Genomic DNA, 20,756 nt, shown 5'->3' with positions numbered 1-20,756 from the left:
GAGAGAGAGACATTTATCGAGGCCGCACGCTGTGCGTTCTTTTGAATCAGCAGCGGAATCTATTTGGAGGCATACGGAGCGGGGTTTACGCGTAGCTTCAAGTTGCCTCCCGTGCCGACAAAGCTACGATGTACGGTTACTGTTGAGTCACCGCGCGATCAAGAATGAGGCGAGTACGAGACGTCGTGCCACCCTAAAGCGTTCGCTCCTCCAGCACCGAACGGACGTCCTGGTTAGGTTACTGGAGTGATTGAATCACGGAAAAAAAAAAACATTTCAGGAAAGCACAATAAGCAAGAAAAAGAAAAGGAATGAGCGGACAAACAAACACCTCCGATTAGTATTTTCCTTTCTTTAGTCTTGTTTCGTCGTACCCGGTATACCCTTTCGCGGTATACAAGCCCCGAAGCACACAAGCAGTCGGATAACTTCTAAAATTCCTAGTTGCATTACATTTTTTTTTTGCGCACTTTCCTGATTTCTGGAGACTCCGCGGTCTAGATGGATGCCCAGATTTCTAAGCTGCTTCATTGATGTTGCGATCCAACAACTCGGGGCCCCTAGCAACTCCGGTCTACTTCGGGCGTGGGATTCAGTCGTCGATAAGGAACTTCGCAAAGAAGGAGCGCAATCGAGCAACGCGGATAGTGGTGCGTGTTTAATACGTAATAGGAACTAGTGGCGATTGGTTTAGACGGGCTCTAAACGTATTTCGCATTGCGCCCAACTCTCGCCTTCTGATCAAGTTAGGATGACGTGCAGATTAGATAGATAGATAGATAGATAGATAGATAGATAGATAGATAGATAGATAGATAGATAGATAGATAGATAGATAGATAGATAGATAGATAGATAGATAGATAGATAGATAGATAGATAGATAGATAGATAGACAGATAGATAGACAGATAGACAGATAGATAGATAGATAGATAGATAGATAGATAGATAGATAGATAGATAGATAGATAGATAGATAGATAGATAGATAGATAGATAGATAGATAGATAGATAGATAGATAGATAGATAGATAGATTTTTCTTTATCTTTTAACTCTCGTTTCCCTTCTACAATGACGAGCAGCAGGTCATAACTATGATTCAGGCCGGCCTCTAAGCTTTTCTACAATGTGAAATGTATCTCTCTCAGGAAATATTTGCGTGGAATGCTAGTCCACCTGTTGGTGAAACATGCGATGTACACAGTGATTAAAAAAATAATAACAGGCACTAGATAGCATACCATACGTCAACGAACATGCATACACGCAGTGAAACGATACACGCAAATAAGTATCCTTAAGACGCATAGCTGCAGCTGTGGGTTATGCTATGTTCACACTACGGTCGTAACGCGCGTAACAGCTCTTTTGGCGTATCGAACGTAACGGCTGTAAAAAACGTTACGGCAGTTAAGCCGGCACCTTTGTTCACATTTACTGCTGCTTAAATTACGGCTTTTACAACAGGCCAATCAAATTTGGAGCTGCAGAATCGACGTCACCAGCGGTCCAATATCGCTCCTGCCAACATGCGAGCGCTGGCCGAGATCGAAGAAATTCACGCTCAAAACAAACTTATAGTCATGTATTCAATCGCCCAAAGACGACGAAGGCGACGCAGAAGGGTTTGGGTGCGGCAAGTATTTCTCGACAGGGCCGTGGACGGCGATTTTCACAACCTTATCGCCAAGCTCCGAGTTGGTGACGCTGCGATGTTTTATAACATCATGCGCATGTCGCCCCAGCAGCTCCGCTTCCTTGAAAACCTAGTGAGACCACTCATCGAAGTTCGGAGCACGCATCTGCGGCCATCGATTTCCTCGGCGGATAAACCAGATGAACTGAAAACAGTCTCGCAAGGCGCACTGCAAAAATTTTCACGAACACAGCCAATCGTGCGCACGGAATGGCGGAATGGCACTTCCCGCGCCCGGAGCTGTCTGCAGACGGAAGGACGGAAGTGTCGTCACCGGTTGTTGAAAGACGAAAGCTTATCGATCATTGGCTGTGTCGCAACGGTCGTAACATAACAGTCGTAAATGTTGCCGACCCTTTAACACTCTCACCCACGATTTTTGCGAGAATTGCGCACGTTGGCACCTTTACGTTCGCAGTCTGAACTAGACGCATACGCTTGTTGCGCTTCCGCTTACGTATGTTACGAAAAATCGGCGCCTTACGAACGTAGTCTGAACATAGCATAACTCTGTCCATGCGACTAGCGATAATGTGTCGGTACTCACCGAATTCACCTGTGTAGCTCCATTTCGCATTGCAGGAGCCTGTGAAAGAGAGAGAAATAGAAAGAAAACGATACAGGTTAGTACACACGAAACCTGGCCAAATGCAGCGTCAATAACTAGTCTACCCATCGCCTATACATGATTCACGATAGCAATAATTTATACAGCGCGAGAACGACGGGAACAACGATAACAAGACACAAGCTTTCTGCAATAAACACTCTTGTCATAGATGCCCACTCGCCCAAAGCAATGACACGAGCGAATTTATAGCATATTCTTAACCACTTCCCGAAAGCTTCTCCTCACATAGATTCCCAAAGCGTGCGCTGGATCTGCGTGATTTTTATAGTTATGATTTGCCTTGCATATTAACACTGCGGAGGGCTATAGATACGCGTTGACGAATTCCGTATAATATTGGTCCCCGCCACACTAGACCGCTGAAACAAAATATATTTTACAGCGAAGCTGTCTATCGCTAGGATGTGGCGGATAGCATGCGCGCGTAGACCAACCAATTTTCATACGTGGGCCGATCCCGAAGGTAGCGCAATACCGGGCCGACCCGCGGCGGCGATGCATTTCGCCATTAAGGGGCCCACACACACAGCTTCGATGGTCATTCTTCTTCGCAGAGTAGAAGGGCGCCGAGTTTTCTTTTTTTTTCTTTCAGCATTCCAAGTAGGCAATGTTTGTCTCGTTTCGCGCTGCTTGCAAACATTGTTTTCTCTCGTCTACAAGCTAGTGGGCGTGGTGTTCCCCTTTCAGGAAACAATTACTAGCTTTATTCTTCTTCTTCTACTACTACTACTACTACTACTACTACTACTACTACTACTACTACTACTACTACTAATAATAATAATAATAATAATAATAATAATAATAATAATAATAATAATAATAATAATAATAATAAAAGAATACGGAATTGAATAAGGGTGAGAAGGAATTCTCAGAATTCGAGGACAATGAGCCCACATATAAATGCTGTCAAGTTTCCGAATTTTATTAGGACTATACAAGAGCAACAACACTTTTGAGTTCGCCTCACATTGAGCAATTTGCAGCCACCCGATAGTCAATGTGGTGTTGCGTAGATATATCGCAGTGTTTGGGTGATGAATTCTTAAGCGATCTACAACCACAGAGGGAGGGGCGCATGGGGCACCCGTTCAACGTAAATCGCGGCGTGGCTTCAACAGGCGTCAGCCAGTCCGTCCTGACCCCCCGGCAGGAATGTCCACCCCGCCTTCACCGACTAACCCTCAAGCGCGTATACACTCCACAAGATATACGCACTTCGGACCCAACATGAGCGCGGTATATCAACCTGCAAGCAGGAGACGGACGGGTCAGCGACGGAGTACGCCAGGCTAAGGACGGTACAAGAAATCCGCGCCATATTATTGGCCAATACACTTTTCAGCCGCGGTCGCAAGTGTACGCAAGGTCTTGAAAATCCGCAAGGTGTTAAGGCAAGCAAGGAATGTGAGAAAAAAAACTATGCAGATCTAACATGCATGCACAAGTGTACATTGCGTAGTGAAGCTTTAGTGTACCAGTTATTTATATAAATGCTATATACAGCTAACGGTGATACGTTTACAATTGTGTTTATTTTCATCCTATGGAACGTGCAACTTCATGCAATCTAAGACGGGGCATTTTACGGCAAACAACTGAGGAATGTGAAAACACAAAGGAGAGGTGAGAGAGAGAAGGCGCGGGCACGAGACTGAAGGAAGAAGGATACATATCTGTGGCCAGGACCATTTTCGCCAGGCTGTATACACAAAGCGTTCCAAATTTTGCGCAGAACCGAAATGCACAACGAAACCAGTCTTTCCGGCCGTGCAAATCGACAACAAAACCAGTCTTTCCGACCAGGATCGAGCAAGGGTGTTTCTCGCATTGCCGAAAGATAAGCAAACGTAAAGGAGTCACCAGAGACTCGAACCGCGAACAGGAGATATTCAAGTTGGTGCACGATGAAGTTTTCACGAGCCCGCAGACCCGGCAACGCTTTGAGGCCGGGTCAAAATAAGCTGTTGCCTTCTATATAAACATCGCCTGAGCTCCCAATGACTGCTCATCTATATACTTGGAAGGCAAGCGCCGCTCTCTGGATCGGCGTGGCACGAACATACACAGAGATCAGCGGCCGATTGGAGCGTTTAAAGCCGCTGCCCATGCCGTGGGCCTGGAAATAGCACGGGCACCCCGACTGGCTTCGACGAAGTCTGCCAGCCGGCACTCATCTGGTGCGGCACTCCGAGAGCCTCGGGAAAGCGATCGCACTCTTCAACTTCGGGACGAGCGAGGGTCGCGTTTGCGAATGACTTCGCTATGCTGTAGCGCAACGTAATGTGAAAGCAAGGGTGAATCGCTTAGCGAAGTTAAGAAATCCCGGAAGGAGTATCAAATCCGTTAGAGCGGCAACATTGTTTACCGTGTAACCGTACGTATCAACGCTCTATACATGTGGAAGCCTTATAGTATAACCGCTGTGTAATGCAGCCTGTACTGCACGTTTTCTTGCGAATATACAGAGTACACTTAGCGGCATTACGTATGTCGCACGTGTAGAAGTGTGACGGTGCTGGTTAGATGTCGCTTGTCCCGGCATGTGCTATTAGCAGGTAAGAAGAGATTGATATCACCGGAGTTGCTACAGGCTATAGGTACAATATAGAGATGGGCAAAAATTGCAGACAGCTATGCATGCGCATAATGCTTGATTAGCTCAAGCAGGCTAGGCGACTGTTTGTCGCCGCCCCGTTTCGAAGGGGCCGCCAATAGAAATAATAATAATCGTCACCATTAAAACATCTCTGGGGATTTTGCCAGAACCACGATCTGATTACGAGGCACGCCGTAGTAGGGGGGGGGGGGAGGGGGAAGGCTACGGACTAATTTTGACCGCCTGGAGTCCTTTAACTTTAGCTTTGCTGTAAGTGTACAAGCAAGCGCTCTTACCGGAAGCTATCATAAGAGTGTGGTCTCTCTCTCTCTCTCTCGGAAGCTCGCTTTCAGTAGCAGAACGCCCATAGCCAATGAGAGAGGAAACATGAGTCCATACCGCACTTTCACGTGCACTAAGTTAGTTGTAGGATGCCTACAGTCGGGCACTCAAGTCTGTTGCCTTCAGGCAGTGAAGAAGCGCTTGAATTGCTTTCTACGGCTTCGTTTGTAACGCAACGCAGAGCGTGTGGAGTCCCACCGCAGTGAAACGCTCCGCGTATCTGCTTTTGACCACTGTTGTGCCATTACCACAAGCCCGGATTCCGAATCTGCAAGATGCGGAATCTATCCTGCGAGCGCCATAATTCTCCCTTCACAAGTCAAGATGCTGCGCCGTCGTGCGGGAGAAGCCTCGGCGAGCAGCGTGTTTGGACGTGTCCGCGTGTGCCAGACAGCCCGGCGCCGCACCTCCCTTTGCCTGGAGGTCACCGCGCGCGCGAACTTTGAACCGGGTGGCCAGCGCGGTCGCTGGTTGGACCCCTCGGACGACCGTCGTGTGCTGACTTTGTATTGGGCCGTTTGAGTGACAATGGTCCTCGGGGATTATAAAAGCAGCGACACGCCGCCTGAAAAACAGGATCCGCCAACCCACCGGGAGAGAGTGTCGCTCCCGACTGGGGTGAGATGTGTCACGCGTTTTCGCCGGACGTCGTCGTGCGAGAACAGTCGCGTTTGTTGTGAGCACTCGGCCCCAGTGCCGACCCGTTCATGTCCTGTATGATAACCTGTATATAATGTATAAAGTCCCTTTTGTTATTCTCATCGACGCCAGGCTCGGAGTCTTCGCTACCAACGCTCTGTCACGAAACGGGTGACGAGCGCTACGGGACCACAAAGCCGTAATCGTGGTGCAGCGGTACAAGTTCGTAAAACTGGCGGCACCGGTTGGATGTCGTAACACTGGTGGCACCGGTTGGAGTTCGTAACACTGGTGGCAGCGGTGGGATTGACCGGCATCAGCTACCTCGGCGCGGTGAGTGCCTGAAGTTTACCTCAAACACCAGACTTTCTCTGACACAGGTTATAGTAGCTTAGGGAAGGATTTGGTGTTGCATTGTGATAACCTTGTGTGTTTCAAGCCTAGTAAGAGTGTTTTGAAAACCAGGGGATGTTGAGGGGGTAAACAGGGCAGTGTGTGAAATACTTGCATATGTCTTACTAGTAGTGTTATAGTAGCGTACGGCAGGTATATTCAAAAAGGGTAAACAGCAGGAGGACAGTGTGAACGATGGAGAAGTACAAGGTGAAGGAACTTCTCGAAATTTGTGAGGAGTTGGGCATTGAGTTGGGCTCAACCAAAAGAAAGAATGCGATCCTTGAGGTCATGAGGACTGGGGACGTAACGGCTGAGGAAGCCGCAGAGGCCTTGGCGGGTATCAATGAACGTCGGGAAAGGGAGGAGAAGGAACGTTGCGAGCGGGAAAGGAGAGAACAGCAACGTCGCGAGGAGGAAAAGGAGGAAAGGAGAGAACAGCAACGTCGCGAGGAGGAAAAGGAGGAAAGGAGAGAACAGCAACGTCGCGAGGAGGAAAAGGAGGAAAGGAGAGAACAGCAACGTCGCGAGGAGGAAAAGGAGGAAAGGAGAGAGATTCGTGAGCACGAGCTTAAAATGAAAGAGTTGGAGACCCGAAATAGCTCGCCAGCGCCTAGTCTCACTTCTAATGTTCCAAGAATACGCGATCAACTTCCACCCTTTGTCGTCGGAGAGGATATGGCCAAATACCTCGTGAAATTTGAGCACGTGTGTGAACGGAATAGCATTGAGCGATCCCTTTGGGCACAGAATCTGTTAGCCTTGCTTCCTGGGGAGGCATCAGACGTAATAACTTGCTTATCGAAAGAGGCGTTTGAGAGCTACAGTGATGTGAAGGAAGCGCTACTGCGGAAGTACAAATTGTCGCCCGAAGCTTTCCGGCAGAGGTTCCGGTATGCAAAAAAGGGCAAGGAGTCGAATGTTGACTTCGCGTTTCGTCTAAAAGCCGACCTGGTGGAATGGCTGAAGGGCGAAGAGGTTTACGACGACCGCGACAAAATTGTCGAATGCATCGCGTTGGAGCAGTTCTACCGTTGCATTGATGAGGATGTCCGGCTCTGGCTGCAAGATAGGCTAAAGGAGGTTAAGCTAAACAAGGCAGCAGAGTTAGCGGAAGAGTATTACACACGCCGCAGCTTGCACAGCAAGGCAGTGCGCGTAGAAAAAGCTGATAGAAGAGATGGGTTTTACGGGAAGCCCGACGAACGGAAGGAAATCACGCGTCGCGAGTTTCGGGAAGACGAGTCGCTTCCCAAAGAAACTGTAAGGGATGGACAGAATGCATCTCAGAATGATGACGATGGTCCGAAACAGCGAAACGAAATGACGCGTTCTTTTGAAAAACGGAAACCGTTAACCTGCTACAATTGCAAAAAGCAAGGGCACATCGCTGCAAGCTGCCCAGAGAGAATTGCTTTTGCAACGATACAGGAAACTCACAAGAACATACGTCTATTGGAGCCCTATGTGCAGGAAATTAAGGTAAACGGCAAGAAGTGCCGAGCACTGCGGGACTCTGCAGCAACTATGGACGTTGTTCACCCGTCTTTCGTCTCCTTGAGTGATTTTACGGGAGAGTGCGTTAGGATACGGCAAGTGGCCGAGAAGGAGAGTGTCTGTTTACCGATCGCAACGGTTATCATTGAAGGAGAGTTTGGAAAACTTAACACCGAAGCCGCTGTGTCAGCCGCCCTCCCGGAGCAATTTTCCTACCTCTTCTCAAATAGCTCGGAGCAGCTGCTGAGGGATCAGGGCAAATCATTCTTTGCCGACGTGGCGTACATGGCCCCCACGCGATCCAAAGCGCGCCCGCTGTCGAGGGAACTTGACTTAGCGTCGGTGAGCGAAAGGCGGTGCGGCACACGGACTGATCAGGGTAACTTGAGTGGCGAGCAGTCACGGGAGAGGCAGAGCTCGGAGGCTGGCCTAGACGAGCGGGTCCTGGAAGTGAGTGGGAGTGACGCGTACAGTGCTAGCCGCGATATAGACGCGACGCCGCAATTAGGCGACGCGGGCTCCACACTCGCTCCGGTTTCCGCCAGCCGGCAGGAGCAGGCTGCAGTTGAAAGAGAAAGTCTGATTCGCGAGCAACAGGAAGACTGTTCACTAGCCAATCTGAGGAAGAGCGTCAAACGGGGAGTGAAAAAAAAGGGGGTTTCATTTGGCAAAGAATCTGGCTTATCGTACCGCCGCTACACGGATAAGCAGGGTCGCAAATATAAGCAGCTTCGGATTCCGCGAAAATATCGCCGGGAAAAATGAATGACCTCATTTGCTTCCTCAGAAGTATGTTTTCGGTCCAAGTGATTTCAAGGGGACCATTCTATTAGTAATTATTATTGCTGAATAATAATTGTTTCTATTTTGTTGTGTTGTTGATTTGAAAACTGGTTGTTTGAGCCTTGTGTACTAGATCGTACACCTGCCTCTTGTTGCAGCGGGAGCAAAAAGAGGGATAGCAATTTAGTTAGGTTGATTTGAATTATGGCCTTGTCTGGTGTTTGACGGGAGACAGAGGGCACTTGTTCGTGTTGGGTGTTGCCTTTTGCCGGTCGGTTTTGCAAGCTGCAGAACGACCAAGCGGGACCAGTGGCGAGAAGCAAGGTCTTAGGAACGACCCGAGCGGAGCTGGTCAAGGTGCCTTGGCGACGACGCGGTGAGCAGAGCTCCTGTCCTGGCGAGTCGGACCTGGGCACGTGAAGTTACCTGGCGTCCCGACACTGGACGTGAACTTGGACGAGCCTGACGAACGTGCGCGCCTGGCATCCGAGCCACGTGGAGGCAGCTCGTCTTCCCGGCGCCTTATCTGAGGGCGGGGATGCTGTTGTGCCATTACCACAAGCCCGGATTCCGAATCTGCAAGATGCGGAATCTATCCTGCGAGCGCCATAATTCTCCCTTCACAAGTCAAGATGCTGCGCCGTCGTGCGGGAGAAGCCTCGGCGAGCAGCGTGTTTGGACGTGTCCGCGTGTGCCAGACAGCCCGGCGCCGCACCTCCCTTTGCCTGGAGGTCACCGCGCGCGCGAACTTTGAACCGGGTGGCCAGCGCGGTCGCTGGTTGGACCCCTCGGACGACCGTCGTGTGCTGACTTTGTATTGGGCCGTTTGAGTGACAATGGTCCTCGGGGATTATAAAAGCAGCGACACGCCGCCTGAAAAACAGGATCCGCCAACCCACCGGGAGAGAGTGTCGCTCCCGACTGGGGTGAGATGTGTCACGCGTTTTCGCCGGACGTCGTCGTGCGAGAACAGTCGCGTTTGTTGTGAGCACTCGGCCCCAGTGCCGACCCGTTCATGTCCTGTATGATAACCTGTATATAATGTATAAAGTCCCTTTTGTTATTCTCATCGACGCCAGGCTCGGAGTCTTCGCTACCAACGCTCTGTCACGAAACGGGTGACGAGCGCTACGGGACCACAAAGCCGTAATCGTGGTGTAGCGGTACAAGTTCGTAAAACTGGCGGCACCGGTTGGATGTCGTAACACTGGTGGCACCGGTTGGAGTTCGTAACACCACGTTGGTTTTCGGCGTGCGCTGAAATATGTGTTCACCGTGCATTCTACATGTAGTTCCCTCCCCACTGGGATGTGGTCCCTTCGGTGGGTCGGGAATAGAACCTGCGACCTTGTGCACGTGCGAGCAGTATACGCCGTAGCCACCGGCGTTTACGTTGGTAGCGATGTATAACTCACGCACCGCGAAGGGCTAATAGCAACGTCAGCCGGAGGAGTATGTGTAGCCTGAGTAGCACGTGCTCGCGCGACACTTTGCCTCACGCCAAAGACGCGGGAAACGAAACGGGCAAACTTATAGCATTTGAACAACCACTTAACGAAAGCTTCGCTTCACACAGATTCCAAGATGTGCGTTGAATCTGCACATCTTCTCTTCCTCCTGTGAACGCCACTATGTTCTGATTAATATATACTATAAACTTATTGATGTCCATTGCTTCATTTTTTCATCGTGTTCATTTTGCTTTAATCTAAGCACAGCTCTCAACAGTGCCCTGATCATGATGGCGGGGAAAGCAAGAACGGTGTGCTTATAGGTTCGTGCAAAGGCAGCGCTTCCTAATTGTTCACGTGTCGCATTGCTCCGTTTGCTTCATCAATTATAGCGACGCAACAGGTTGTTGTTAGCCATCGCCGGTGCCCATTATTCTTATGCACAGCAAGCCAAGACTATCATCTGTCTCGGTCCTTTCTTATAGCCGCCATCAATTACCCACCCAAGGAAAATCATACACGCTTTCCGACGAGGTCGTCCTTCACTGCCTATAGTCTCTAAAACCATCTCGGTTTCGGGCCTGGCCCGCCCCGCAGTTTCAGTTTTTGAAACAAAAGCCCCGCTCGAGTTATGCGTAGCCTACTTTTGCGTGCAGTTCCATCTCCGTCTTTCATCGGCACTAAATATTATCGAATCACAACCAAGATCTAGAGAATATAATTCCTTCAGAAGCTTGCCTATATTAGTAGCCAGTTACCTGTTAGACACGTTAGCCTCCACCCATACCCCCCTCAGCACCTACTACCACGTGGAAAAAATAAAAATAAAAGAAAAACGCATTAGGCAGTTTCCTGCCAGGCACTTTACCGCCCCCCCCCGCTCCCCCAACCAGCCTCCAAACCCGCTTACCAACTATAGAGAAGGGGAGGGGGGAGGAATGCAGGCCTCCACTTAACAATGCACTATTTTACGGCGAGAATATATACCGACCTAAAGAGGAAGGAATAACTGATCCTCGGTGATCATTTGCAAAATGCCCAGATGCGTAGTTAGACGGATTAAGGAAAGTTTTTTTTTTTTTTGCGACGCTTTCGCTCGTCGGTCTTCAAAGTTAGCCGGTAACCTCGTCTTCTGCGTATTTAGCAGATGCAAAAAAAAAAAAGACCACGTGTGCGCTCGTGCGTTGGCACCCAGTCACATGCATACGCGCACTTTACTTGTATTGGGAAGACGGCCGCACAGATGCCCTTCTTTCTTTCTTTCTTTCTTTCTTTCTTTCTTTCTTTCTTTCTTTCTTCCTTCCTTTCTTTCTTTCTTTCTTTCTCTTTCTTTCTTTCTTTCTTAATCTAATGCGCGCGCGTTTACAGAAACCATAGGTGCGTATATCGTCCCGACGATATGTGTCAGGCCTCGGGAAAGGGGTGGCGGACGTATTTACTATTGCTTCTTTTCTCGGTGTCGCCTGGTCTTCCCTCGCCTCATAAAAGTAAAGGCCGGTCGCGTGCGCGTAAAATCCCCGAACCGGAATCTCCGCAATACAGATATCGAGCGGAGACGGCGCCAATAGGTGAATGGCGTGCCCCGCATGCATAATCGATGCCAAGGGCAGTGGGGCGGCCCGGATAGCCGGCGCTGCCTTAGCCTTTTGATCAAAAACATCAAAAAATTAAAAAAATATATAAGATAAAGAAAATAGACGAAGAGGAAGAAGAAAGACGCGAGAAGGGACCAAATTAGCGCTTTGGTCGTATTGTCGTCGGTTTTTTTTTTCTTTTTTTTCGTGAAAGTAGATGTATGCCTCTAGAGGCGCAGAAATTATAGGCAGGGATCACGACGCGGCTCAGAGCGTGTATGCGCTATATTCCATCGCGGATGAGCGTGCCCATATGTCCCGACTACTGTTACTAGGCGCCCGCGGCGCTCACTGTGTGGGCGACACTCGCCCCACGTAATGTGGGTGAACGCTGGAATATCGAACTGCGGTGGCACTGTACCGCTGACAGCCGAGAAGAATGCACACACCGGAAGGCTGCTCGGGTGGTTGTTTCGTCGGCGTGTGACGGCATCCCCCAGCGTGGGAGATCGGCCGAGAAATGCGGCGTTATTTGGGACGGCTTGGGAATGTTAAGATGGGATCTCGGAGAAGTCTCTCGGCGCTTGTGCACTAAATTATCGACTGGGAATTTCGAATTTGAGAGAGATTGGGGGAAAGGCAGTATAAGGTTAGCCACGGTGGCGCCCGGTTGGCTAACCTCCACTTGAGAAAGGGGAAAAAAGAGAGAGAGACAGTGTACAGATGCTCTGGTTCCACATGAGCCTCACTAAGTGAGCGGAACATTCTTACAGATATGTTCCACTTAGGTTGCGGAACTTAGGCAGAACGAGATTATTACGTTCCACTTGCTTACAGAAAATTATGTTGAACAATATCAAGAGTAATATGAAATGCCACCAGCATACAGTTGCACTGCTTTCGTGTTCAAGAGCGTCACCCTTCTTTACGTCCACGCTGGCGCCAAGCGCTTGGCAGCCTCACTTTAAATGCCGGCACGTAATGCGGGTGGTGGGTACTTTACCCCGCACGAACTTAGTCAGATTCGAAAAGAGCTTCAGATGACCTTCTCATGGCAGCTTTCTCTTTTCTTTCTTTCTTTTTTTTTGCTGAAATAGCGATCGTTATCTGGCTGTCGTGTTCGCAATGCATGCGTCTATAGTCGGATACAACTTTAGAAAAAAGGGGGCGTTTACTCCTGCGAGGAGGATGCACACGAGCATCCACCAATGGGCGCGCACTCTGGACCGACGTCATGCGCCGGACGGCCGGTGACTTCGCCGCTTCAGTCATCTGGGCGGGGCCTCCCCTTTTTTCTAAAGTTGTATCCGACTATAGCTCAATAGCGAGCGGGTGGCCGCAGCCCAAGCTCCCCGAGGAGATCAACCGAACGCGCCTCTGCTTATAGGCAGAAAACGAGTCGGAAACGTTACCGACGACGCGAGATCGAGATGGGACCGGCTGATAAAGCGCTCATCGCCTCGCATACACACTGCGCTACACTATCGCCGGTGAAGAACGTGATCGGTCCCTTTTGCCGTGTTCTTTCGTGATAGCAAATAGCTTTCCCGATGCCAGGGGCACAGCGTACAGGGGCAGTTCCCTTCGCGATTGCGTCCCGATACGGTGGCGCAGTGCCTTCCGGACGCCTTATGCGCGTTGTTGAACGCATTTAGAACTCTCTCTACGCACGCGGAGGGATCGGGAGGCCGGCGAAGCGCCGACGACGGCCGGTATATCAGTCTATAGACTGATATACCGGCCGTCATCTGAGCTTCGCCGGCCTTATATCCGGCCTTATAAATATCCGGCTTTACAAAGCCGGATACTGTCCTCGGAGCGGGCTAGATTAGAAGTGGAAGCACTTCTGCGATCCTAAAGATGCCGTCGAAAACGTTCGCGACGCGCAATTTTCCAGGAAGTGTGGCTTCGAGGAGAACGGAGGAGCGCACGCGAAGTTAGCCATCCTGCTATAGCAGTGTCGGAGAATAATCGGAATGCCATCTAACTTGTGTTACGCCGTCTTTGTACTGCAGTATATCTGATGCCAGAAGGATAGAAACACTTTCGTTGTTCAACGGCAAGGTCTGGGCAAGTTCTAAAGCAGCACCGCGCAGCTGGTTATTTTTTTTTTTAACTTTCCTGGGTGTTTTAGGCTTCTCGCGCGCTCGTTTATGTCTGCCAGTAGCAGGACGTTGCTTTCATAATCAGCAGCAGCGTCACATGAACAAAAACATCAGCTACGACAATAGCGATGAAGACGACGACGACGACGATGACATCATCATCATCATCATCATCATCATCATCATCATCATCATCATCATCATCTTGCCTATTTTCGTATTAGATCTAACCGCAGGACAAAACCTTCTACTGGAGATCTGCAGTTATATCAGGCCTGTGTAAACGAATCCCGCTTTGTGCCTGCAACTCTCTCAATAATGTCGAATGAATAGAGAACAGCACATGAGAAGCGTCACGATCGCATGCTGTCGTCTTTCTTATCGAATTCGTCTATTACGCGTGTGTGCATGCGAGCTTGGTTCTTCGCATTTATGAGCACGCAATGCAATTTGCCCAACTGCTCACACGTTTTAATATCTCTTACGAACCTTCGCCAGAGGGCATACACGGCCGCGTGGTAACAACTTACTGCCCCACTGTGTCCAGCTGTTAAGACTCGTTTCTTGCTCTCCTCATTTCGATCGCATTGGGTATGCATGTTCCGCACACGCACTTCTTTCACTACAGGCGCGGAGCGCATCTGCCGGCATCCGGTTTGACAGATCCCTTGCCGCGCGCGCAGTGTCGCGCACTCTGTCACGTGACAATTTCCTTCCCGGACATTATATACTACAGCCCCTCCCCCCCCCCCCCCCCGCACACACACATCCCGACATCCTCCAACTTCCTTATATATACACGTGTAAACAAATGTACGAAAGAGAGGGGGGAGAGAGAGAGAAACAATTGGTATCGCCAAACAAACAGGGCGAGGCTTGTCGTATAAACGCGCCTTATTTCAAGGGCGGCAACTGTCAATCCTCTTACAGTATACCTCACGACGAACTGCTCAATCGTCTTCGCTGGAAACAAAAGGATCACGGCGCTCGGTGTAGGCTCAAAGGCATGTGACGCGCGAGCGCGTCGGGTTTCGTTTGTCCTTGCGCGGAGTCCCGAGCCGCTATATATACCACGCTCCTGCGCTGTCGCGTGTACCGCTCGAGTAATGAGCACTTAACAAAGTACAAGAAAGCGAATGAAACTCGGAAAGATGGCGACGAAATTGCATGAAAACAGATCCCTCGTTTGGGTGAGTGTCTTCTCGGGAGGCGTTTCGGTATATACAGCGAAAGATGGCCCACAACGAAATGCACGACTCAGTATCATTTCTCTGGTGACAGTAAACGAGGAAGAGAGAGCCCGGTCATGACAGGAAAACAAACATATTAAGGAATACGATACCTGTACATTGAAGTACGACGAAAAAATTATGGGTTTACAGAAAGGGATAGCAACACGCGTCAGAATACTGCATGCACATGTATTTAAGGATGCCGTGTAAGACCAGCTGCTGAATGTGTATAGGAATTAATAAGCTTTAGATATGGTCACTGAATGAGACATACAATGTGAGAAAGACTAATTACACTAATTCTGTCGCGCACTGTTTGGTTAATGCTGCTTGCGTTCGGTATAGTCCGCTGACATTTGGACAGTATACCGCGTGTTTTAGACCGCACATAATTTTTTGAAAATCGTCGGTGGCAGATGGCATAATTCTAGTCGTTGAGCTGGATTGCTCAAAGATGCAGACATTACTTGCATGAGAAATCGAAATGCATAATTGAATAATCAACATACATAAGCTAATTAATTTTCTAATTATTTACATTACAGCACATATCGCGAGCTGCCGAGTTCGCAAGGCGTATCAACTTGGACGATTATTTTTTCAGGATAACAGCAGTTATGTTCACGGAAATAAAGATCGCCGTTCTCTGACTCAAGCAGCTGTTCAGAATTTCAGGACGACAGCATTTTCGATGACAGAAAGAAAGACCATCGTTCGCTGAGTCAGGCAGCTCTTCACAATTTCAGGATGTCAGCAGTTCTGATGACAGAAAGAAAGATAATCGTTTTCTGAGTCAGGCAGCTCTTCAGAATTTCAAGACGACAGCATTTTCGATGACAGAAAGAAAGACCATCCGTTGCTGAGTCACGCAGCTCTTCACAATTTCAGGATGACAGCAGTCCTGACGACAGAAATAAAGACCATCGTTTGCTGAGTCAGGCAGCTATTCGCGATTCTAGGATGACACAATCCTGATGACAGAAAGAAAGATAATCGTTTGCTGACTCAGGCAGCTCTTCAAAATTTCAGGATAGCAGCAGTCCGGATGACAGAAAGAAAGACCATTGTGTTCGCTGAGTCAGGCAGCTCTTCACAATTTCAGGATGACAGCAGTCCTGATGACAGAAAGAAAGATCATCGTTTGCTGAGTCAGGCAGCTCTTCAGAATTCCAGGGCGACAGCATTTTCGATGACAGGAATAAAGACCATCGTTCGCTGAGTCAGGCAGCTCTCCACAATTTCAGGATGACAGCAGTCCTGACGACAGAAATAAAGATAATCGTTTACTGAATCAGGCAGCTATTCACAATTTCAGGATGACAGCAGTCCTGATGACAACAGTCCTGACAGAAAGAAAGAACATCGTTTGCCGAGTCAGGCAGCTCTTCACAAAAAACCACAGGTTCAGGAGAACTTCTCCGATATGACGCGTCACGAAGGCGGAGTGACGACAGAGCACTCCATACGAGCTATAGCGCGCATATATACATGCATATATGCTAGCCGTCTACGAGAACAGACACGCACGTGGTAGATGCGAACGCGGCTCCCGTCGGCAAGCAGACGTCTGATCAAACGGTCACGGTTGCATGCCTACGGTGGCAACCTCGGCGTGGTACGGTTCCAAGGTGGACGACGTTCGATAGCTGTCATTACGAGCCACTTCCAGGTCGATTTGTTCGCTCGCCACTGACGCGAGCGGAGGACGCGCGCAGCGAAGTTATAGAAGCGCAGTCTGCGTGTCCGACGGCCGAGAGGCGTGCCTAGATTAAACGTCACAAATAGATGTGCCGCCCCCCTAATGGTGCGCCTCGTGCGGTGCGGTGCGGATTCGGGAGGTCGCGATTCGCCGCGGCGTCTCAGTCGAAGACCATGGCGGCCGGCGCAGCGGTGCAGTACAGTAAAGCGTGCAGCCATATAGGGACGAGGGCAAAAGGCGGGTCTGCTCGTACGCCAAGCGACCTTGGAGCTGACCGATGGCTGCACTGCATGCGAGCGGCTGTAGGAGAAACGGGGCAACGTTGTGTACATATCTATGTAGTTTAATGGTATCTAGAGAAATTAGGCTAGCCACAGGCCTGCATGCCACTAAAGGCATTCCAGACGGGAAGACGAGGGATGAAAGAAAAGGAAGTGAGTGAGGTAAAAAAAAACTGCAGCAGCTGTTTGAGCGCGCCTACTGTCGAAAAGTATCTGGTAAGATTTCTGACGCGTAGAATGAGCGCAACAAAAAGGGAACGCACACAGGAAGGGAAGAAGCGCTTTTCTCCTCGTTAGCAATGCAAGACCAACTATATAGCCCCAAAATTAATTCTTCACACATTTATTTGCAGGATTAGGTGGAGGGTTTCGAAGCCATGCGTTTCCTGCTACGCTATTTCACTTCCAGGTGTACTTTAAGCACTAAGAGTGATGAGAATGGCTCGGGAAAAAGAAATTCCAACGCATGCGCACTGTTAATACATTGCGTATATAGCCATTAAGTAACACGGGATTCGATCCAAAAATACGACTTAAGCGAGCAGAGGTTCATACGATCTTTTTTTTTGCGATAGTCACCAGTGCCAATAATATAGAAACTGGCTACCACCAATTAACTTTCATTTGCTGCCTTAACGCGCATATTCGACTCGTGAAGCTGAAGCCCGTCGGTGTTCCAATCACGCACTAATCAGGAATCGCGAGATAGTTGGGACCTGTTTTGGAGGTGAACCCACAACGAAAATGCGGAGAAACGCAATGATCGCTGTCACACAAAACCTTCAGTAGGACATTTCTAGACACAGGCATACGCGGACGTAGCTAACACCAATACGTTCTGTTTCTAATTTTGGCGTATCACATCTTGAACCTGGTGCTATTGTAGGAATTTTTATACTATAAGGAAGCACGTCTTGTGAAACGGTTGACCTCTTTTTGTGCAATAGAAACATTTCGGAACCCTGCAAGGCAGTTCCCCGAAAGTGGGGCTAAACTCATTCGGGGAGGCCGCAAGTTCTGCCACTTATATTGACCCTTCTTGAGGCGATCCCGTGGGCGCGGCCATGTTTGATCACGTGGTGACGCGTCCATTGCTTGCCTCCACTGCCTCCGTTGCCTCCGCGTTTACAATGAGTGTGTATGACGTCGGTGCGGCTTAGCAATCCTCTGTTTCGGGAGATATCGTAGACGGTGACGAGGGTCGACTACACGAAGCTTTGGCCACAGCTTCAGAGAACATGCCAAAGCGCTTTGGAAGCTGAATAAGCTATGTCCAAACGGCCCGAGCAGCGTATATGGTGCTTGTTTTAAAAGCGATGGCTCATATATTCCAAGCTATCCACGCCTTCCTCTCATGACATGAATTAGGATTATTGTGTTTTGCTCTTTGTTCTTTATTTCGCAAATATTTTGAAGCAGCAGCTTGTCACATTTCAGGCTCAGTAAATTTCCTTGGTGCGGTCACTATCCGATTATTTCTGCCTAATCGCGGAGCGCATTCTGTTCCGGCGCAGGCGAAGTAGCGCGCATGCGCAGTGGGTCGCCGCCGTGATGCATGTCTCGTGCGGCGCTCCCCTTTCGTCCTCGCGCTTTCGCCGTACTCTTCTCATACACTTTCCGCCCCATGGTTCCACTAAAGTCCCTTAAACTTCGTAAAGTACTGCTATGCTTTGAAGAATGCCGCCTCCTCCTCGCGCGCTCTGGCGTAGGCCGACGCCGCGTCGCTATTGGCCTAATAGCATCACGTGGGCTCTCGCGCCGTGCATCAGCGCCATTTTTGCTCAAGAAGCGTCTACGGAGTGGCGAGAAGCGCATGTTGGCGCCGTTGCTACGCTCGAGCAGTGTAGGCGGCGCCACGGTCGAGGAGGGAGCGTGAAAGAGAGGAGAAACGAGGTGGAGTGGAGGCGGAGGAGGAGAATGTCGCTACTTTACGAAGTTTAAGGGGCTTTAGAAGAATGGAAAGAAGAATGATAGGTGTAACGTTGAGGGATAAGAAAAGAGCAGATTGGGTGAGGGAACAAACGCGAGTTAATGACATCTTAGTCGAAATCAAGAAAAAGAAATGGGCATGGGCAGGACATGTAATGAGGAGGGAAGATAACCGATGGTCATTAAGGGTTACGGACTGGATCCCAAGGGAAGGGAAGCGTAGCAGGGGGCGGCAGAGAGTTAGGGGGGGGGGATGAGATTAAGAAGTTTGCAGGGACGGCATGGCCACAATTAGTACATGACCGGGGTAGTTGGTGAAGTATGGGAGAGGCCTTTGCCCTGCAGTGGGCGTAACCAGGCTCATGATGATGATGATGAAGGGGTTTTAGGTTCCACTGCACCCGCCTCCTCCGCTTTCCTCCTCGCGCTCTCTTCGCTATCGCTGTCTTTCATCGCCCGCCGCTCTCTGCGTTCGCTCGGTTACGAGGGACGCCGACGCCGACGCTCAACGCAGGAGCGGGCGCCTATGACCTGCGCTCTGAAAAAACTACGAAAAAAGAAACACATTCACAGTGAAGTCGAACGTGAAGCGCCATCAGATACCTCGTCGACGCTTGAGTTGATATAGGTCTACAGAGACTAACAGCGGCGGTATGTGTACCCATTAGTATAACGTTGCGATCGCGATCTGTCACGTCCCTCCGGAACAAACGTTGTCTGCGCTGCGAACAGGCTTTTGAAACATAGAGAGTGCGTACTCCGATCAAAAATATATATCTGTAGTCAAGTTAGAGCACCGCACACACGGATACCGCTCCGACAGCGGTAACAAAACGCCAAGAACCAGCGAGCGAACAGCGCGACCAGCCGCTGCTGCAGCGGCCACATTGCTCGCCACATAATGACGATATTAGTTTTGATATTGAAAGCACCATGTCGCGATCGTATATAATTTAGGTCACGACGCCACCGCTGAAATGATGATGTGACAGAGAGCCACACAGAGTCTGATATGCAATCATAGGTGTAATCAAGGCCTAAAATACGAAGAGAATTGCTCTTTTGAAGACGGAAAAGGGGACTTGGGCGTTTCTGTGGTGAACCAATGAACAAATAACGACATTTTGAAAACTTTAGCGCAGCACCTGAAATATTTCCGTGCTCAGTAAATATTCGAAGGCTACGGGTTAAGCTATCTTCATTCCTGAGATATAATGTGATGTCATCGGCGAAGGCTGTCACCTTCACAACAGCGCTACCAGGTAGTGGGAGACCGCATACGTAAGGGTCTCTCACTACTAAGCGCAGAAATGGCTCAAGGTTGAGCACAAAGAGTACTGCGGATATATCCGCAGTACTCTTTGTGCTCAACCTTGAGCCTTGAGAAACGACAGTAGCTCAGAGTAGAGCCTCCCCATAAGTGGAAATAGAGCGCGGTGACGACGTCCCATGGCAACTGCCTCGCACCAGTTACGCCATAGACAGAAGGCCCCCGCAGCAATTAAAAGTCGCGCGAAGCGGCCACGTGAGCAGCGACCAGATGTAATAAAGCGGTTAACTCTAAGGCCACGAAATCCAGTATGCACGGCCCTCCAAAATATCCTGGCAACGACGCATTGCAGCAGTACATGTTTATTGGATTCTTGAAGGGGGCAATTGGGACAATGCGAAGATGGAACAACGCCCCACCGCTCAAGCCTGTCCCGAGTTGGAAGCACTTGCCACCCTAGACGCCACATGAAGTCGCGTAGGTGGCCAGGCAAAAATGACTCCGTTATCGCATCCCACGACACATTATTGGAACGTGCGAGGCGCGCTGGGGGAACTGGGGGAAGCTAGGAAGCAGTAAGGCTGACATAGTATCTACTACACGGTTTTGGAGAACGTCTACATCAG

The 20,756-nt window shown here is 49.6% G+C and overlaps 1 protein-coding gene across 1 annotated transcript in view; it reads right to left on the bottom strand.

Annotated features, from left to right (window-relative positions):
- Positions 1 to 20,756, bottom strand: part of LOC135910681 (carbonic anhydrase-like) — a 130,667-nt gene that overhangs the window by 22,736 nt on the left and 87,175 nt on the right. The window contains exon 2 of the mRNA XM_065442721.2: positions 2,250 to 2,288. Coding sequence (XP_065298793.1) covers positions 2,250 to 2,288 — 39 coding nt within the window. The remainder of the gene's footprint in view (positions 1 to 2,249; positions 2,289 to 20,756) is intronic.

The sequence above is a fragment of the Dermacentor albipictus genome, chromosome 2 (genome assembly GCF_038994185.2).
Source record: "Dermacentor albipictus isolate Rhodes 1998 colony chromosome 2, USDA_Dalb.pri_finalv2, whole genome shotgun sequence".
In the NCBI taxonomy this organism is placed as follows: domain Eukaryota; kingdom Metazoa; phylum Arthropoda; class Arachnida; order Ixodida; family Ixodidae; genus Dermacentor; species Dermacentor albipictus.
This window is presented reverse-complemented; position numbering and strand designations above follow the sequence as displayed.